At 34.8% G+C, this 22,491-nt stretch overlaps 1 protein-coding gene across 1 annotated transcript; it reads left to right on the top strand.

Moving 5' to 3' along the window:
• The first annotated feature begins 21,790 nt into the window (after positions 1 to 21,790).
• LOC129230180 (protein GVQW3-like) lies at positions 21,791 to 22,279 on the top strand. The gene has a single exon (XM_054864583.1). The coding sequence runs from the start codon at positions 21,791 to 21,793 to the stop codon at positions 22,277 to 22,279; it is 489 nt and encodes a 162-aa protein (XP_054720558.1).
• The last annotated feature ends 212 nt before the right edge of the window (positions 22,280 to 22,491 follow it).

Here is a 22,491-nt window from a genome sequence, read left to right on the forward strand (position 1 = left end):
TGGTAACTGAAATAGGAAATAAAAAAAGTTTGATTTGAGTCTATTTAAATATCTTGCCAAGACTACATCAATTGTAGTTTTATATCTCGTAGTGGTAAGATTGCAGATGGTAAAAATCTACCATTAATTGAATTTCTAAATAGAGACTTGATTGCAAAGTAGATGTTGAAATCCCCAACAGCAACCATTACAATTGGCTGTCCATTTACACCTCGCTCTTTTCATTACGAACTTCAGAATTTGTATTCTTACATTCGCATAGCATTAAAGAGGAATTCAAATTTCTATTTAGTCTCTTGCAGAATGGTCCGTTCAAAACAACATAACACATACAGCTCTTGGGTCATTGGTCACGCATGCGCCAATATCTGTTTTGAACACATTCCGGTAGATCCTCGACTATTCTTAAGGTCCCAAAATTTGTAAATATGAAGGATGTAAATCCTGGACATTATGTATAATTTGGCATAGAAAAAAATATTGAGAAGAATAGTGTCCAAATATATTACACCTACAGATTAATTGGAATTGTCAGTCAACATTGATGGACTGCCCATCAGCCACAGTTCGACTAATGTATTGTGGCCTATTTTGGGTAGTATAGTTGGTTGGTTGGTTTGATTTTTATGGCGAAGAGCCCTTGAGGGCTATACTGCGCCAAACGATATTTTAGCGAGGCAGCTCTCGGTATTAGTTGAAGAACTTGAAGAATGCAAAAATATTTCATACCGCCTAAAGGAGGAAGGCACTACAAGTCCTGATTTGTTTTGTCAGAAACTATTGAAGTCATTACAGTTGTTAAAGAAAAATGTCGCTTATATTTGAATAATGCATCTGAGACGTTTAATGCTATTATGAATAGTCGGCAAGTAAGTTCTCAACCTGTTCCACATGAACATCACGAAATAGTAGTGTATGATCCTGGAAAGCGCAAGTGAATCTGCTCTTCCAGCCAAAGAAAATTTCTAATATCCCTTGCATCAAATCAGCCAAAACTTACTTTCCAGCAAATGATAAAACTCCTTAGTCAAAACAAAGACGTTTCAATCCCACCTGGTATAAGAAATATCCGCACTTTGGAGCGCAATTAGAGACGCTGCATATTGCTTTGTTTGTAGTCTCTTTCCAAAAAAATTCAACTCCATGGATCGACGACAGCGCGGCGGCGGCGTTCGACTATGGCACAAAATTAAAAATGTAGGCAATAATAGACAAGGAAAACTTGTGAGTCATTTTTTATCTTGGAACTATAAAAAAAGCTCTAGAAGATTATTGTAACTTAATTACAGACTGAAAACATGCTGATGTTCTCTTAAGAAAGGATGTGAGGTCGCAAAAAATAAGAAGAGAAAAAGTTGTACAATAGAAGAACAATAAGTACTTTTTACTGTAGTCAAGGACTTTAGGGAAGATTCGGAAAAGAATGGACATTTTATCAAGACACAGTTTTGTAATGGAGCGAAGGCTCGAGGACGTTAAAATTCGACCGTATTATGTCAGTTACATAACCCCGTCTCTACAAAATGAGTCCTTAAATATGTTAGTAAATGAAATCTTGATACAAATTGTCGACGAAGTGAAGAAGTAGGGGATGTATTCCATCATGTTTGACACAACCCCTGATATGTTTTGTGTCTTTCATTTCAAAATACATTTGCCATTCAGAGTTTTTATACTTCAACGAAAATTTAATTATGAAAAATAAAGAATCGTTTGGCACAGTACAGCCTCCAAGGATTCGGGCGCCATTAAAAAATCAAATAAACAACCAACCAACCCTTGATAACTAGCATAGAGGCCAGTTATCCGTAGTACTACGATATGTGGATGATGAAGAAAATCCAAATGAGAAACTGCTTAAGACAAATGGTAGTCAGGGCAAATTTTGCAACGGAATTTTAAAAATGAGTTTTCAATTAATTAATGAGTTTGTATTTTAGTAGTATGACAGTGCAAGGGCAATATTTGGTGAACATCGGGGCTCTCAAAAAAAATAATAATAATAATAATAATTCTTAGCCGTACACCTATACCATATATTTCAAAAGCTCATCGCCTAAACAAGTTTACGCAATATGGATGTGAAGCTAGTATTCCAGTTGGACACTTATTTGATGATATAGGTAGGATGTATGAATTTTTCACACTTAGCACTAAGCGATACAGTCATTTATGCCAACAACTGAACTAACTGAATAACGTGTTGCAGCTAAAAAAAATCTGTCGCAAACATGGTGGACGAATCGGTCTGATTCAGTAAACGCAGTCTGACAATCTTTCGATCATGATGTATCAACGTCAAAAAAGTCTGATCCCAAAACAAAAATTGTTCGTACCCTGTCAAGCACCCTGCGATAATTAGAGGGATTTGACAACATCGATGAATATTTTGGAATCTTGAAGTGCCGAGAATTACCTCCTCGTGGGCTGTATTCGCCGATACTACCCGAGGAATCCAAATAGATATTCACTTTGTATCGTACGTGCGTCGAGAACACGCAGCAGGGTCAATGCACACATTGTGATGAAGATATTGCATTAAATTGTTTGCGAAGTGCTTGGCTTCGAAGATAATGTATTGGTGCACTCGGCACAAAGTTCTCTCCTGGGCCTTCCACTAATAGAACTTTTAGAGAAGTTTCCAACAATACATTGCTCTTCTTTATAGGAGGTGTAACAACAAGATGGAAGCAAGGTTTTGGCTAATTCTTCACTAGGTATTCCATTTCTCCGGTGATTTTAAAAAAGTGATTTTTGACATCATTCAGCATTGCGAGTCCCTTGGATTGTTTGTTGACAGCCTTGTATCGGATATGAGCCCTCACAATCAAGCAGTTTGGAGAAAGTGCAACGTTGGAGTTTGTTCAAACAAAATTTTTTATAGTTATGCATTTTGTTCTTATCCAGTTGATATAACTTTTTTTTTTTTTCCCTTAAAAATTATCGCAACCACTTGACACAAGGTCACATTTATTTACCCCCAGAAGTAGTTCAGGAGTACGGTTTCATTTGGGTGTTTTAAGGCCCTTCAATCATTTCTTCCTATGTCGCGCCCTCTTTTTTTTTAAATCTTGACTGCTCATTTAAAAAGTTAGCGAGTACTTGGGTCAAGTTACGGAAAATAGAATTTTGTAATGTCTCAATGTTATATTTGTTTTTGTCTTCACAATACAATATGAAATCTCTTGGTGGAGAGTGCCGCCACAGATGCAGCTATTGAAAATTTTTAAAACAGGTTGCGCCAGGAAAAAGCAAGGAGCAAACGTGTTGAACCAGGGATGTCCCTTATATAATTTTTTCCCCCAACTGGCAGAATATAAAAAAACCTGTGTAAATAGTAAATCATCTCTATTTCTTCAAAAAGCTTGTTTCTGAAATTAAGCCAAATGTAAGATTGTCAACATTATTTTTCTCCAGTTTTCTTAAAAACTACACGCCAATGTTGCATGAGTGCCAGTTCAAAAGTAATTTGAATACGAAAATAATACAAAATATAGCGTTATTTTAAAAATAAAAACAGAAACGCCGAGCAATCTTAGATTTTGAATCACTTCCTGAATAATGGTTCTTTGCAGGTTGAAACAGAGAACTAAATCGTTTATAGAAATATTCCACTAAATAGTGGAAAAACATCTCATGCTACATTTAAACTGTCTCTAAATTTGGCCACTTCTAAGAGACCTTCAGGTAACATACTTTAAGGTTCTCCTAAGGACGAACTTTAGAAACAATGCAAACTCATAGTCTGGGATGAGTTCACTAAGCAGCATTTGAAGCCCTAGATTTAGATGGTTGGTTAGATTGGGTTTTTGGGGGCAAGAGCCTCAGTAGGCTATACTGCGCCAAACGATTGCTTACATTCAAAAAAGGTGCCAAAGAAGAGAAATTGTTCTGAAAGAATAGATCTCTTCCCTAGCTATATTAATTATCTCTATTACTTTCTTCTATATCTAATATATAGAAGAAAGTATTGGATTCGTGCAAATTTTCGAATTTCGAATTTTGACGGATTCGAACGTTTTGAGGTGTGCTGAGTCCATTTCGACCATTTTTGGAAAATGTCTGTCTGTCTGTGTGTGTGTGTGTATGTATGTATGTGTGTGTGTGTGTGTGTGTGTATGTATGTGTGTCACGTCTGTGTGACCAGTTTTTTGTGGCCGCTCTACAACAAAAACTACCGCATGAAATCGAACGAAATTTAGTACACATATGTGCCCCTATGTGAACTTGTGCCCATTAGTTTTTGGCGCGAATTCCTCCAAGGGGGGTGGAGCAATGGGACGTTTTTCGAGTTACGCGTGCTTGCTATTCCTCAGGAAGTAACTGGCGGAATCAAACAAAATTTGGTCCATATGTTGGTATTAACAGGAACAGGTGCTGATTCAATTTTGGTGTCAATAACTCAAACGGGGGTTGAGCTGTAGAACGTTTTTTGTCGTCAATTGTGACTGCTGTATCTCAAGAAATAATGAACGGAATGAAAGAAAAATTTATCGGCAAGTAGCCCTCAGTGGGTATAAGAACTGATTTTATTTTTGTGTCAACAGCTAAAAGGGGGGTAGCGCAATCACCCGTTCTTTTTTTCCATTTTGAGTGCCCTATCTCAAGAAGTAATACTACGTTCTGGTTGAAATTTGGAATATATGTGAATCCATATGTAAACAGGCTTTGGTTCTATTTTGACGCCGATCGCTCCAAGAGGTGTTATTTTTTTTTTTTTTTTTTTTTTTGCGAATAAAAATATTTTTATTAATGCAACAATAAGAAAGATAAATCGTAATAGATTGTCGTCTGCGTATTTCTCGTGATTTTAATTGTATGGAAATGATAGGAAATATTATCTCAATGATTTAAAATTTTGAACTGTTGCCATCTTATGTTTGTTAACAAATAAAATATTTGTAATTCATTCAAGCAAGGCTTTTAAAATAACTTTCAATTTTCGCTCTTTGCTTTGCTTTTGCAATAATTCAGACATTGGGATAGTCGTCAAGTTTTTGCATGTGTCATTTTGTTTTTGTTGGGAATATTGCTTCCTCGTCAAGCATGGGGAGGGATCAGAAAAAAAAAAAAAAAAGAAAAATATAGAAGAAAGTTTCGTGATGGCCACAACATACTAGTTTTGTTTTCATGGTCTTTCTTCTTGTTAGCAATGTCAGATCCTGACGACTTTCAGAATTTTATCGATACAACGGACACACGACTGGACCGGCAAATGCGGACTCGGATTCAATGGCTGCCCAATTGAAGGAATTAAAGGGATGACTGAAATTTGAGAATACAGTGATAAGAGAAAAAGAACAAAAGAAAAGCACTAGAGAAGGACATAAGTGAACTTAAAGAACAATTGGAGGAGAAAACCAAAGGTACGAAAAAACTTTTTATTCCGCGATAAAGTTATTCTGAACTCAGTGGAAAAGTTTCCTATGCTGTTTTAGCTTGAGAGACATAGGAGGCAACAACGTTATAGGAGGCGTCACTTTACCATATGCTTCAAAAAAAAAAAAAAAAACCTTATAAACGTTTATGATTTTTCTCACCTAATTAAAACCCAAGAAGCATTGTTGCGAACTATTATTTCCAAAGCTTACGACAACAGGCCATTTTATGCCCACGGAATGAAGATGTCGCTCTGACACTAATATCAGAATATTAAAACGATTACCTGGGACATTTGCATACTTATACATCAATTGACACTATTTGTGACAGCAAGGACTCTGTTAATTGGCCTAGAGAATTTTAGAACTCCTTAGAAATTCCAGGGCACATAGTAGATTAAAATTGGAGCAGCAATGTTATTGCGAAACTTAGATCCCACAAAACTCTGCAACGGCACAAAATTAACTGTCAAGAACTTACAAATAAAAATGTCATCAAAGCAATACTAATAAATGAACCAGCAGAAGGAGAAAATGTCTTCCTAGAATTCCCTTCATTCCGTCTGATCTCCCTTTCAATTTCAAAAGTCTGCAGTTCCCCATTCGTTTAAGTTTTGCAATCACAATAAACAAAGCCACGAATAATCGTTGAATGTAGAGGGGGTAGATTTTCGAATTCCTTGCTTTTCACATTGGCACACGTAGCATGTTCACGTGTGGAAAGCAAGGAAAATCTTTTTATATTATCTTCAAGCGAAACAACTCCCAATATTGTTTATAAAGACGCTCTACACAATCATGAAAAAAATATTTTTCAAACTAAACCACACTCTTATCATTTATAAAGATGGGTCTAACACTCCTCTTTTTGCACTGCAGTGCTCATTGTAACTAATTCATTATATTTTCTGAATAAAAAGATATGTTTTCCTACTATACAGTTTTTGTCTAAAGAAAAGTACACAATATCCGATTTTCTGTTTTTTCTAAGTTAGTCTCAAGTATGTATCTTAGAGATAAATCACTCATATGTATTTTATAGTTTATATGAATCATTTCTTATATTTTAAAAATAGGTATATAATTATTTATAGTATGATTTGAGAGTAAAAGCGAAAAAGTTTATGGAAAAGTCTATAGTCTGTGTATGTTTTTGCTCATCAAGTTAAAAGCACCTTGAAAGTAACAGAAGTTACGACAGAAAATACAGAAAACATCGAAGTAAGTACAGAGAAGGAAAATAAAGAATTGGGTTTAAATGGTGCGAGATCTTCTCGAAATAAATGCCAATATTGACAAGATGGCATATACCCAAGTAGATGGATCTTCCGATACTTCGCGGTCAAAAAGTGATAATCTGGCGGGCCATGAATTAGATTAATTTCCAAGATATGATAAATATTGTAGATGTTTTCATGAAATGTTTTACAAGATTATATCAGGATATAATATGCAAACGAGTCTGATGCGTTCAGAATTGATAGATTTACCCACTGGAAAAAACGTCACCAAGATGTGACTTCAAGGACAATCAAATCTTTAAACACCAACTTAGTTCTTTGCATCGTGATGCAGTACTTAATTAGCAAGAATACAGGAATGTTTAAGAAAAAGGCAGCATTGTTCTACAGCTTAATAAAGAACAAGCAAAGGGAATTAAAAAAACTTGCGGAAAAGTTTTACTGGGAAAATACGTCTATGGACGTTATTATGTTGCAAGCTGCCAAATTTGTGTCCAAGCAAAACATCGCAGAATTCCAAGTGCTTCTTTTCAATCCCCTGAGACTCCGAGTTCTCCAGGGAAGTTAATTTCAATCGATTTGCTTGGCCCTTTTAGTAATGGAAAAACCATTCCGACAGTGATTAGACGCTTTTTCGAAGCACATTAAACTGTATATCTTGGAAAATACTTCCGCCAATTGTGTTATCAAGAAAAAATTTCACTATGTCACTACCTTTGGCAGACCTGAAATGGTTCTTGCGGATCTTGGTCCTCAGTTTACTGCTGAAATTTTTGAAACCTTCAACAACACTCTTCGTATACAGTTAAGACATACTTGTTCTTGTAATCCGAAAGGCAATACCTTAAGCGAGCGCATAAATTCCACCCTGAAAGGTTCAATTCATGCGTTATTAGCTCAAAATCAATCTTTTGAATATGCCGTGCCATAAACTACTCCACTACCGAATACCTTCCAAATCTTCTGCATTTTGGCAGAAATTTATCTCTTCTTACTGATACCATTGATGTCAATATTGAATTTTCTTCAAACACTGCATAAAATGATGGCCAAACTTCAAATAATCTATAATCAAGCTTATCAAAATACTCATGAAAAAAGAAGACGTCAAAATGAAAGACCAGCCCCTAGGGCGAAGCTTCGTAATTTTTGAAGCAGGCGACATAATTTATTTGAAGTCCAAAGACAAGCTCAAGCCCTTGTATGGTGGTCATTATGTTATTTTGAAGATGTATTCCAATGTTGTTGCCCTGATTCAACTGTCGGACATGCCAAATTCTCATAAATTTAAAGTACATATTGATAGGATTCTTCTAGTATCTCCTCGGGCAGTTCATCTAATTTCACCATCCGACGAAGATTCGTCTTCTCACCCTATGCTTACTGTTCCTCCTGGCCAAAATTCAAATTCATTTGATAATCATAATGCTAATGTTCCTGTCATTTTCAGAGACAAGGCAAAGTCTTCTTCTGTCAACATAGTCAGCAGGTCTCAGATATAACCTGAGAGGGAGAGAATTGTAAGTCCTGTCCTGCCTGCCACTGTTGTCCGGCTCCTTCACTGACGGTGTAATTGTTCAACATCCTGTTGGCGCCATGGGATTTGTGGATGTGTCATTGCCGGCTTCTGGTGCTCTTCTACCCTGTCTAGAGATGTAAAATTTCCGGAAATTTTGAAGTGGTGGAAAAATTGATTTTCTTAAAATGAAAAATCGAGTTTCTTAATAGCTCTGTTTTTCTTGGAGCGTATAAAGGGTTAAGCTTTCAAAAATATATGCAATCCACACATCTTCCCTTTCTGCTTGACAGAAACACACATAATGGTACGTTTAATTAGAAAAAAAAGCCATTTTGTTTTATAACAGAGCTTTCTTGGTCAAACACCAGAAATAAGTCAAATTGTCGTTCAACTAATAATATTGGGTAAGGTGCGTCTAATCATAATAATTACATTTTCTATTTTGGATTGCCTTTGAAACTTGAAATAATAATTGTAAGTTTTGACTTCGTCTGAAAAAAAAAAGACATCTGAATCAAATGTATGGATGAGTCAAACTTTAAAACGCAATATCTTAGTTGGAGCTCAAATGCAGATTGCACTTTAGTGCTTAGCAGGGCAGTATACATTTGGTTTGCACAGTCAGCAGAAACCTAGTTCTGTGATTAAACTTATGCTTGTTTGTTTCATGACGAAGGGAAATAAATTCTTCACTAAGGATATTGGTTTCACTAAAGAAGGTTTAGTGTTCTTCAGAGTTCATTTCTGCTTAGAATTTACAATAAAGGTATGTACACGCACTTTAATATAAAATATTTCATTTATTTTGTTTTTCTTTCATTTTAAATACTCAGAATTTTAATAAATATTATCTTAAAACATGATTTGAACTCTGAACTGTTATAGATAATATTTCTTAGATTTACCAAAATTTTTTAAAACTTAGTCTTTTTTTTTTTTTTTTTTTAATGTAAAACTTTGGAAAATACCTAAATGCTAAAAAGGAATTCCATTTTTTTTTCTCAAAATTGATAAAATACATAATTTAAAATTAAATATTCATGTGAGAGTCCATTTTATATCTGTATACGTACTTACATACACAGAAAGTAGGTTAATTACACTAAGTCAGTTAAAAAGAAAGGTAATGCATTTTGTGAAAAATAATTCATTTTTATGAATACAATTTTTTTTTTTTTTTGTAGATAAGCACTTTTTATGCAAGAAATAGTTAATTTAACCTTTCATTGGCAAGCTGTATTTTTTTATTTAAAAAATATATATATATATATTTAATTCATGTACTGTTAACATTAAAACTATTCCAATATGAAAAAAATTATGAAAGCACTCATGTTTACAAAAGCTGGAATCAGAATTATTTTTTCAACTATATGAGCACAGTGGTTCATTTATAATAAAAAGTAAAATGTGTTTTTAACTTCCTTTAGTTATTTACTATTGATTTAACATTTTCAATTAAAAACTGTGCTGTTCAAGAGTAGAGAACGTAATGTTTATGAAATTGCTAATATTATTCCTTTAAAAATTGAATCCATTTATTCCTTTTTTATTCCTTTTTCTGCTTTCCAAGTTGAAAATATTGGGTAGTACTACCAGTAAACAGCCCCGGACTGGCCAGGTCGGCTAGTCGGCGATCGCCGAGGGCCCCTAAACGGGGAGGAAAAATTTTTGCGCGATCTCTTTTTTTTTGCCACTATTTTGATCATATTCTTCACTTTTTTTTCCAAAATCGGTCTTGCTAGTTTCATATTTGTAGCACACAAGGTTCTGCCCTGTGGTTCCAGGTGGGACCGCAGGGCAAATATAACTTTTTAGGCCCCTCCTCTTAGGACCCGATTAATATATCAGGGGACCCTAGGCCAAACGCTTTTTCGGGGGGCTCCTATGTATTTAAACCCTACAATTTCTGCATGAGCATAAAAAGTGTCAACCGTTTTGGGGCTCCTAAAGAGTGGCGGCCTTAGGACTTCGCCACGCCTAGTAAGCCTATTCAAAAATCAGTTTTGTCTCAACTGGGTTTCCATCTCTTTGAATTTGATTACGTAAACTTTTGTTTTTTTTTTTCCGAGGGTGGGGGAGTGCGTTACATAGTATGTTCTAATCAGGGCCTATTTACCTCGCAGGCCAACTCCGCCTGTGACTAGGGCCCCATCTTTCCAAAGGGTCACAACTAAAAGATGTGCATAACAAAACAACTATATGAAAAATACACGCATTTAAAAAAAATATTAACTTAACGAAATTTTTTAAGGGAAAACTTTTATTCATACTGCTAGTAGCGACTTTACCCGGTCACAATAATGAGCGACGCCGAAGATGAATCATAAATGCATGATGCACGCACAAGTTTAATGATTTACATGGTTCTTCGAGAGACAAAGAGGCCCCAAAAAATTGCATTCCAACGGGCCCCAAACCTGTAAACCTTACAATTTTAGCCTTTGACAAACAGTTTTAGCCGTTTGGGGCGGGGCCTGATTACTGAATAGGCCAACTAGGCCATGGCCTAGGGCCCCTGACTTTTTAGGGGTCCCCAAATTGCAATTTTTTTTAAAAACTAATAGGTAAAACAGTTTTTGGCAATGGCTAAAATTTCAAGGGTTGACTAAACAGGGGCCCCGAAAACGTATATGACCTAGGGCCCCCTGATACCTTAATCAGGCCCTGGTTTGGGGGCCCCTAGGACGCAGCCAATTCAGTAATCGGGAATCAGGTTCTAATAATTTGGTATGCTTTAGGACAACAAAAGCATAAATTTTTCTCATAAACGAATAATTTTTAATTGAACATTTTCCATATCATAAGCTGTTGACTAATTTTTGCGTTTTACTCTCACCGATATGATTTTTACTTTGGTAAAACTAGATGTTTTTTTTTTTTTTTTTCAGAACAGATATTTTGTCAAAAGTTCAGTGGCATGTTCTCTTCGATTTCGAAAAAAAAAAACTTTTTTTTCATTTTTTAAATAAATGTTTGAGTAATGGATGTGCTGGGGGCCCCGTCAAGTGAAAACTCAATGCCAGCACACTGCGACGTACTACTTGTTTCATCCCTCGCGGCAGCTTTATTCACCGCTCATTCTGTTGCTCTGTCACGCAAAGGTGGGAGTTAAAGCAAGGAGCGAAACAAGCGGCTATCGTTATTTTAAACTCATTGTTTAAATCTTTCTCATTGAAGCATCGGCATGCGAGAACTACCTTCGGACGTGAGTCCCCAGGTGTTCTCCCTAGAGGGACTGTAAAAACCTTTCATCCGTTGTTGCAGACCTGAATGTGGTCCAAAGCCCCAGACCGAAACTGGCGGCATCGGCTTGAAAACACCTGAGGGAGTGTTGGGGCAGAGCTCGAGTGAATGTTGAAGAGTAGAAGCTCTTGGGGTTGTCCTGTGGGAAGATCACTTTTATTACAGTGACATTTCGGTATTATGAGGGCGTGCACCACCTGACTCACGCAGCCTTTGATGCTGCCTGCGCAAACTTGTGGCAGACTGATAGTCTGCGATGTTGATATTTGAGAAAATTTTGACGGGTGACCCGTGCAATGGCGGCATTTCCTCACCCTTTGATGCTTCGAGCTCTAGATGCAGACGAGGGGGGCTGGCCTTGAAACAGAGGCGCCAGTTTTTCAGCAAATTAGAAAGTTTTTAACATGTTAATCAACACCTTTTCAGAGAGGGGGGGAATTTCATTACCCAATCAAAACTCTCTGTGTACCACACAGACGGCCCACCCTCTCTTTAAAAAACTACCTATTTAAATCTACCTTTTTAATTAATTAATATTTTTGTGGAAGAATCGGCTGTTTTTATGAGCTCGTCTTTCAAAAGAATGGCAGTGTGGGAAAAAGAAACTAAACTAAAACATACTGCCCATGAAAAGCTGTACAAATTGCAAAAAATAGGAAAGACGAGATGGTGGAGCAAACATAAAGCTCTTTCAGCAATTATTGATGAAGAGTTTCTCAACAGGCAAAGATGCAAATGCAAAAAAAAATAGTGAATTTCATAATTGTTCTTAACGAGATATCTTTTGGACGTTTTGACTGTTACTCAAAATATACTGCTAGAAATCTGATAAGTCAATGGAGCAAATTTGAGAATATCTTCATGTCTTTTGTTTTACTGGATTTATTTCTTGTCACTTCGCCCGTATCAAAATATTTACAAAGCAAAACTATTAACTACTCAGTGGCATGGAACTTTATACAGACGCTCCTCCAGCAAGTAAAAAACAAAAGGAGTAATGAACACTTTGAAGATATCTACTCAAAAGCAAAGAATTATGCAAGTGTAGTAAGTGGGAAGTTACAAGAAAACGAAATAGATGTCGAAATGGAGTTCGGTTTCAAGGAAAAAAGAAAATCAAAGAAAAAAAATGATGCCAGGAGAACAATCTGAGGATGAAGGTCACGGGTCGTCAACAGCTCAAAGCTTTAAACAAGTCTTTTTCAACATTTTAGATTGTGCCAGGATGAGTATTGAGGAAAAATTTTCTCTAAACAAAGAAATTTTACTTGACTGTTCCTGGCTGGATCCAAAAAAATTTAACGCCATCTTAAAACTAAATGAATTTCCCTCGGATGCCCTTTTAAAAGTCTCTGAACTGTGTAAAATGAATAGAAGTCGGTTGCTCCTTGAACTAAAACAGTTTGCCGCGCAGTATATCAGTTTTATAGCGGCTGATAATGAAAAAGGAATGCAAGACAAACTAAGCAAAGAAGAAAAGCTAAGCAGTGAAGATGCCGATATTGAGTCAGGATCTGAGGAAGAAGCGGAAGAAACTGATTATGTTTACTGCTCTGACAAAAAGCTCTGCTTCCAGCGTTTATCTTGTGCATTTTCTGTTCTTTATGAACTTACACAGTCAGGACTTTTTACAAACCTGTATGTTGCGTACAAGTTTGTACTTACTATACCTTGTACGCAAGTCACGTGTGAAAGAACATTTTCGAAGTTAAAAATTGTTAAAAATCGACTTAGATCTACTCTAAGCCAAGATCTCCTGTCAAACCTGCTATTCATGAATGTCGAAAGGGATATATTTTACAAGTTGGATAGTAACCAAATTATAGATGAAGTAGCCAAAACCAGTGAAGAACTTACCAGAAAGCTGTTGGGATGACTGATTATTCAGATATTGATTATTGTACAGTAACTACAGCAATATTAGTGATTTTTTTTCCTTATTTTCAAATTTATTATTTTTCGGCGAACACAGATAAGTTTGCTATAATAAGCTCTTCAGAGTTTTTCATTAACTTAAATGTATATTTTATCCAAATTTTTGCTACTTATTGCCTTTTTACTATACATTTAGGTTTTTCTTTCTATGAAATTTTTTAATCTTAAATCTGGATGAATTTTATCTTTTATTTTACCTATGCCTAATATTGCGTTTTAAATTACATAACTTATTTTATGTATTTCAATTGAAATAAATGTTACTTTTATTATTATAATGTACGTACATACATATAGATTTAAATTCTGATGAATCCATTTTTCTGTTCTTGACGTTTTCGAAGTTCAAAGGTCTGTTTCATAGATAATAATAATAATATGTATTTATGCATAAAAAAAACCGTTTAGCAAATATCATTCAGATTTTACTAATCGCTGATCCTGCAAAGCAGTTTCTCTGTTTTATTTTCATTGTTTAAATTATATTTAAACACTAATGTTTTGTACCCTTTTAAAAAATAGATGTTTCTGTAGTAAATACTTTTGGCTGTCTTGCAGCCTTTTTCGTTATTCATTGTACCACGTAGTTTATTATCAATATATATACAAGTTTTATCTAATATTTAAATTGTAAATCTAGTATGAAATTTTGTTTTGATGAAGAGTAGGTCAAGCAAAACCTCAGAATATATATTTTATATGTAAGAATGTAGCTTTGCGTTTAATGAGCCATTAAAAGACTGAAAATAAAGCATAATAGCATTTCTCAGCACATAGCTTGGCCCTATGAATAATAATGAAGTGAGTTAATATATATATATATATATACATATATATATATATGATTTTAAATTGTAATGTAAATCCATTTTCTATTCTTGGTAATATTTTAACGATAGTTATATATATTTATGTATAAAAAATGACGTTGTGCAAATATTATGTTTCATTGTTTTCTAATACTTTCATTGTTTATATCATATTTAAACGCTCACATGTTTTGTTTTGTACTCTTTTAAAAATAGATGTTTCTGCAGTAAGTGCTTTTGCCTGACTTGCAGTCTTTTTCGTTATTCATTGTAACTTGTACCATGAAGTTTATTATCAATTTTTACAAGTTCTATCTAATTTTGATACTGTAAATATCGTATGAAATTTCGTTTTAATGAAGAGTACGTCAAACAAAACCTCACATATAGGAATGTAGCTTAAGTTTAATGACGTTAAAAGTCCCACAATAAAGCATAATGTCGTTTCTAAGCACATAATTCTCATTTCTTATTTTCTATAGGGTCAAGTATGTATAATTTTAAATTGTAATGTAAATCAATTTTCTATTCCTGAAAATATTTTAGCGATAGCAATATATATTTATGTATAAAAAATAACGTTGAGCAAGTATAATTCTAATTTTTACTACCCATTGATCCTGCGAAGTAACTTCTCTATTTAATTGTTGAATATAACTGTATTCAAACACTTATGTTTTATACTGATTTTAAAAATAGATGCATCTGCAGTAAGTGCTTTTGGCTGACTTGCAGACCTGTTCGTTACTTATTGTACTTTGTAGTTTATTATCATTTTTTACAAGTTTCATACAATTTAGATATTGTAAATACAGAATGAAAATTCGTTTTAATGAAGAGTAGGTAAAGCAAATTCTTAAAAATATATTTTTTATACATAAAATTATGTTCAGTAACTTTACAAGTCCCAAAATAAAGCAAAATGGCATTTCTGAACACCTAACTTTCAAAATATTCCGGGGGAGGGCTCCCGGACCCCCCTTATGGGGCCCCTTTTCAGCACCTAGCCGACATCCCGACAGGAGCCAGTCCGGGCTTGCCAGTAAATGAACATTTCAGCTCAATTTCATTATCGAAAATTCATAATTACCCTAAAGAACTAGTATATGGTACATTATTTTTTTTTTTTTCAAAAAAAAAAAAAAGATCATTAACATTTGCAAGAAAAATAAGAAAAAAAAACGAAAATAACTTCTATGAATTTGCTTTATGTTTTGGGGGTTTAAATGAGAAGCAAAACTACAGCAATCCTATAAATAAACACATCCACCTAGTAGACTTGCATGAAAGTAAAAAATATACTGTTGGAAATTTAGGGAAAAAAAAAAGCTTCTGAAACCTTTACTTTTAAAACAAATTAGAACCTGTTTATTCACTGGTTGTTCTATCTTACCCATTTCTTTCCCTCTCACTGCCTATATTCCCCAATTTATCATTTTCTCCAATCAAAAATTCGATACTTCTTGTTTTAATTTTTTGGGGGAGAGGGGTATTCAAAATTGTTTATAGGTTTTTTTTTCCCTTCCTTACAGCAATATGGTAAGACCATTTTCAGTAATATGGAAGCAATACAGAATGGAAAAAATCAATGGCAAAACTGTCGCTCACTGTAAATACTGTACAATGAAGTATAGATTTCCAAATGCCATGAAAAAGCACATTTTAATGTGTCAAAAATGTCCTCAAGATGTAAAGCATTTATTTTCTTCCGAACATTTTGATAATTCTGATGAACCACTAGCAATGGCACCTAGTAGCTGCTCCAGAAGTCCAACACCAAGTAATAGTTCAAGCAATTATACAACAGCCTCTTGTTCACGGGACACTGACACTCTTCAAAGTACATTGCAAGTACAACAAACATTTACCATTACATCATTCATGGAAAAAATTACTTCTAAAAATAAAGAAGACATAGATTCTGCTCTTGCAAGAGCAATTTATGCCACCGGAACTCCGATCTCTATCACTGAAAATACATATTGGCAAGAAGCATTTAAATTAATTAGGCCTTCATTCCAACTACCTAGTAGGTATTCTCTGTCAAAACCATTGCTTAATATTGAATACACGAGAATAATGCAGAAAGTTGAGCAGCAGCTGAATGAGGCTCTTTGTTTAACTTTAATCTCCGATGGCTGGACTAACATTAGAGGAGATAGTATAATCAACTTTATTACTTCTACGCCTAAGTCTTTTTTACAAGAGTATTGATGCATCAGATAAAAAGCATACTGCAGAGTATATTAGCAATGAAGTGATAGAAGTTTCAAAAAAGGTCGGCAGTGAAAAGTTTTTTGCACTAGTCACTGATAATGGGCACAATTTGCAAGCTGCATGAGAAATAATAACAGATAAATACCCGAACATAACAGCAGTAGGTTGTATTGCACATGGCTTGAATTTGGTAACAAATGACATAATGAAACTCCAAACAATGCAGACTATATTTAAAAAAGCCAAAAGAGTTGTCAAACACGTTAAAGGAACACATATTTTGTCTTCTGCATTTAAAATGAAGAAAAATGAAAAATTAGGTAAAAACAAAGGAACAACTCTCAAGCTACCCAGTAAAACTAGATGGAATAGCGTTGTCATCATGTTTGAAAGCTTGGCAAACGGGAAAGAAGCCCTCCAAGAAATAGCTATAATTAAAGACGTCAGCATGGATAGATTCGACGAGCCATCTTAGATAATGATGCGTTCTGGCTACGAATAGAGAATTCTCTTCAAATATTGAAGCCTATAGCTTTAGCAACAACGAAGTCTGAAGGAAATGGTTTTCTGATGTCGGATGTTCCTCAACTTTGGTCAAATATGGCAGATGCAGTCACTAAAAATTTGAGCATTTCACCCTTAAATCCACAAGGAAAAAAAAGCTGTTCTAGAAATTTTAGAGAAAAGGAAAGTATTTTGCTGCAAAGAAATCCACGCTGCTGCAAATTTATTGGATCCACGTTACAAGGGTCTGTGTTTGTCCAATGAGGAAATTTGCAATGCTTTTGATTATCTCACAAGAAATGCAGAGAATCTTGCGTTAGATAATCGAGAAGTTATGTCAAATGTAGCAGAATATAAAAGTTCATCTGGGTTCTGGAGCAGAGAATCAATTTGGGAATCAGCAAAAGCACATTACTCCTTTCATCTGGTGGTCTGGACTTTGCACTGCACAACTACTACATCCATTTGCTTCTCGTTTGTTACAAATTCCTCCAACGTCTGCAGCTAGTGAAAGAAACTGGTCAGCTTTTGGAAATACTCATACAAAATTACGGAATAGGTTGACTACAGAGAATGTTGAAAAAATGGTAGCTATTCGCTGTAATTTGAGACTGTTTAATGAAGAGTCCAGCATTCCCATTGAATATTCATCTCCTAGCAGCGTTGAATCAATTCATTTAGATTCTGATATGGAGCAAGATTAATTAGAACAAAAGAGAGGTTTAACTCAAAGTTGACCTAAACTTTACTTTAGTAACAAAGTAAATAAAACTTTGCCCAGAACTGAAGCAATTTAACGCAATATAATTACTGATTTATTTGTATTTGTAATCCAAACATGATACAGTATAATCCCCTATATTTATTAAAAAGATGTATATGTAATTTGAAATTTAACTGAAAGTGTTCACTTAAAAAAAAAGGGTATGCCGAAAAATATTTTAAAGTGGTGTTTAACTTACTGCTATGTGAATTTATAATAATAAACATTCTGTATTTCCTCACAACTTTTTATTCAAGTTCAAATTTTGTCCAGTGTTTTGTAAAAGTTAGTCAAGTTTTGTTCAATGTTATGTAAAAGTTAATAATAAAATTGATTCAAAATAATAAGAACTAGTATAGTGTTTAAAATCTGTTTCTGATAAAATATCCAAATACATTTTTTTGTTGTTTAAGCAAACTTGGATTTCTGCATGTATGAGGAAAAAAAAGCTTTTAAGTGCTTATAATTGTTCCACTAAAGTAAACAAACTTTAACTGAGACTACACTGGATCCGTGAGAGCAAAGGTAAGTTTTGGTTAAAATTTTGATGAACTGAAATGACTTATGTATTGATTACTGAAGAATTCCAAACTGTAGCATATATATATATATATATATATATATATATATATATATATATATATATATATACCCAAGTAACATTGAAACGTTATGTCATCGTTTCATCACGTTGCAATTGGTTGAAACATCGTGACCGTTTTCCACTCAACGTGATATCACGTTGCTTTACCGATTCGTTACAAAAAGCATAATTTTGAAACGTTACATCACGTTGCAAATTTCTTATACTTGTAACGTTGACAGGTAGTTGCTAAAAGTAACGCAACAACACGTTGTTTACCGTTGCTTACTGCATTTCAATTTGCTACATCTCAACTTTTCTTTAGCGGGAATATCATAACCTCTTTCCTCTGTCGAGTTACATCTTCCATCTAGCTAGTGAAGTTTTGTGATTCTTTTAGTAGCATTGTTCTGAGAATTCTTCTGACTTAAACGTATGTAATCTTTTCTTTTTAATAACGTCTTTTCTTTTAGCTCGTTTCCGTGATCTTACTTTCAGTTTTGGAAACATAATTATTTTGTACTTGGAAAATTCCTTTAGAGCCGGTAACCCTAATAGGATTCTTTGGTTGGTTGGTTGGTTTGTTTATTTTTTATGGCGCAAGAGCCCTTCAGGGCTATACTGCGCCAAACGTTTTTTTTTTGGGATAAAATATATAGATAGGATTCTTTGATTTCAACCACCGGGATTTAATAAATCACTCTGATTTAAATCACCTTGATTTGAATCAAGTGAAAATATTAAAAAAAAATAGTATTGATTAAAATTATTATCTTTTTTTTATATTTTTATTATGAGTTACTGAAGGCGTTGTTCTATATGACAAATATGTTGATTTAAATCCCTTCAATGAATAAAGCGATTTCGATCCCTCTCTGCGGCCTTTGTCTGTGTGAGTGTATGTGTTATTCTGTTGAATTGGAAGCACAAAGTAATAAATTTCAGCAAATGCAAGTGTCAAAAGCATAGATATTTATCAAAAAAAAAATGGATCAACATTTAGATTGCTTTACACATCAGCTCTTTAGTGATGAAATAAATTTAACATGTATGGTTTTACAAAATTCAGTGGTTCAAAACATTATTTGATTTCTAAACTTAATTATTAAAGCCCTCTAAGAAAAAAGTAAACCCTCATATAAAACATGACACAATGGCTTATTTCAGCTTTCAAAAGTCAAGTAAGAACACCAGTTTCATTTCTACAGTTAAAATGTAGAGGAGATAAGACACATTGGTTTATTTTCATCTTTCTTCTCATCAAAAAATTATTTAATTTTCTGACATGTCTAAAAAATGCATCTCACCTTCCCTTTTTTTTTTTTTTTTAAATAATGTTCAATTCATTAAGTCTTTCAAATTAATTTTTGTAGCAGAACTCTGAAGCAGACCAATGTGCACTAAGTGTGGGGTACGTCAATCCCCATTGCGAAAAGAACTTATTTTCCCAACGCTAATGACAAATATCATCTATTAGGGTCAGTCAATAAATAATGAGGCAAAGGCTATAAATAGATTTTATTAAAAATCCTTCAAAAATACTGACCGAAAGTGTTTAAACACATATCCCTCTGGGAAATCAGTCCTATAATTCCGTGCTCATGAAAGTCTTGGCTGCAGCTGGAACCAACTACACAAGCACTCCTTTACTTCATTGTCTGAATGAAATTGTCAGGGATGAGGATAGATCTAGACTATAAGGGAGGTGGTTCAAGATTTCCAACTTAAATTTCACAAAAGTACCTTTTTTGCATTGACTGTGTGTGGTTCCGGTCAACTTACACGTGCTGTTATCCTGTTGTACGATAACACTAGACCACACAGAGCCAATGCAAAAAAGGAACTTTTGCGGAAATTTAAGTGGGAAATCTTGAACTTTGCCCCTTGTATTCCATATCCATCCCCATATGATCTCACATCTTTGGGAAACTCAAGAAGGCACTTTAGGGACAACGATTTCATTGGGACTATGTAGTAAAGGAGTGCCTGCGTAATTGGTTCCAGTCAAAAGACTTCATGAGCATTGAATTATGCGACTGATTTCCCAGAAGGAAAAGTGTTTAAACAATTTTGGTCAGTATTTTTGAAGAATATCGAATAAAGTCTGCCTCTGCCTCGTTATTTATTGGCTGAGCCTCAAAATTGTACCTAACTTATGTTCTTTTTTGTTTATCATGAAAATCAAATAAATTAAAGATCAATATAATACACTAAAACATTGTGCAAAAAATACATTCTTGGAAAAATCTAAAATAGATTAAGGATGTGTAAATGCATTCCAAGAGACAGAACAAGAAAGGTACTATTCTTGTTATAAGTAAAGCTTAGATAGGTGCTAAAATATGATTAAGATGAGTTGGTAAAATATCAGTTTCATTGGGTAATGTACTAATTAACCGACTTCAAAAAGGAGGCGGTTATCTGTTCATACCGTAAATATTTTTATTTTTTATCGTTTCTCCACTCACAGCGTCTCACCTAGTGAACCGATTTTGATGGTTCTTTTTTTAATGGGTAGGGGATGGCTCAACTTAGGTCCCATTACTTTGTTTGACCATATTTGTTCTCTAGAAAAAAAGTTGTGGTTGAAAGACAGTAAATTTCATACTATTTCCCTATTAAATGATTAAATATAAAACCCATTGTTACAAAAGTTTGGTGCCATACAACAGTAATATTAATAGCTATTGTGGTGATTATTTCGAATGTAGGCTTCTCTAAAGCAAGCATCAAGTTTCTTCAGTGTTTTTGCTTAGTGGGTGTAAACCTAATCTGGAATCAAGATAATGCAATGATTAAAATCTGCTTAGCCTTCACAATGCTACCAAATTAGGTTTACCTCAACTATAGTAGTATTTTTTATCGTTATCATCTATGGTATGAACAAGTATGAGGGATTTCAACAATACTCAAATTAATCTTCATATTCCAAAAGAACATCTTTCCAAAAAAATATTTGACATCCTAACAAGAATTATTCTAAAATGTTTCAAAAAAATTTTTAAGTCCCTAACTCTCATGGCAAAATCCTAACAGCTATCTCCTAAGTTCAGGACGTCGCTTCCACAGCGAACGTTCCTCTTAAAAATACGACTATTGTCAGTCGAAAATGAGAAACGCGAGCAGAAGAGCGATTTCCTTCTCATTTCATCTGCTTATATCCTACTCCCGCACACGCGGCACGTCACTCCGGATATGCTTACGTAAGAGCCAATCTGGACCTTTCCGGAACAATCTATTTGCCTCGGAGTCATGGGGAGATTACATCACACATCCCCTCGTGCTCTGACGTCACATCCAACCTCCTGACGAACACGTCGTTCGAAGTCGTTCCGATGTTTACACGTTGATTTTCCGATACGCGATTTGAAACAAGCGTCCTTTAAAGGGACAAGATTAACTGCTTATTCATTATTAAAGAAATACAAGTAAAAACACTTACATTTAGTTTACACTTAGCTTTTAAAATGAATTGGTGAGAATATCTCTCAAATAGACATTTTGTGGCTATCACTTCGTGACTCTGGAGTGAGTAGAGCGCTTGGCACGTGAGTGCGTTTTATTTTCTCGGTAGAAAAAGTGGAGAGTCGAAATGGATGGGAATTTGGAGCAGCGTTACGCGATCAAGTTTTGTGTGAGACTGAACAAAACCGCCTCGGAGACGTTGGTTATGATTCAAGACGCCTTCAAGGAAGAAGCCATGTCACGTGCTGCGGTTTTCCATTGGCATAAGCGGTTTAAAGATGGCCGCCAGAACGTTGAAGATGACGACCGTTCCGGGAGACCATCAACCAGTCGAACGGACAATAATGTGGACAGAGTTCGTCAGCTTTTGAAATCAGACCGTCGCCTTAGTATTAGACTGATTGGCGATAAACTGGGACTCGATCACATGACAGTGTTCAGGATTGTAACTGAGAATTTGAACATGAGAAAGGTGTGTGCCAAACTGGTCCCTAAAATCTTGACGGACGAGCAGAACCGACAGCGCGTGACGGCTTGCGAAGAAATGCTTCAACGTTTGAATAACGATCCAAACTGTTTGGATAAAGTCATTACTGGTGATGAGTCTTGGTTCTAAGAGTACGATCCGGAATCGAAGCATCAAAGTTCAGAATGGCACAAGCCATCATCACCAAAATCCAAGAAAGCATGAATGAGCAAGTCAAGAGTAAAGACCATGCTCCTTGTGTTTTCAAATGAGTGATCCGCAAAGAGTTTCTCCCTCAAGGACAGACTTTTACCGGAAACTTTTACGCAGGTGTGATCCGACGATTGAAGGATCGAGTCCGC

Source organism: Uloborus diversus, chromosome 9, assembly GCF_026930045.1.
Source record: "Uloborus diversus isolate 005 chromosome 9, Udiv.v.3.1, whole genome shotgun sequence".
NCBI classification, from domain to species: Eukaryota; Metazoa; Arthropoda; class Arachnida; order Araneae; family Uloboridae; genus Uloborus; species Uloborus diversus.

Bases quoted from the DNA above. Each gene is read 5' to 3' on its own strand.
- LOC129230180 (XM_054864583.1), top strand. From the start codon at position 21,791: ATGGATGGGAATTTGGAGCAGCGTTACGCGATCAAGTTTTGTGTGAGA.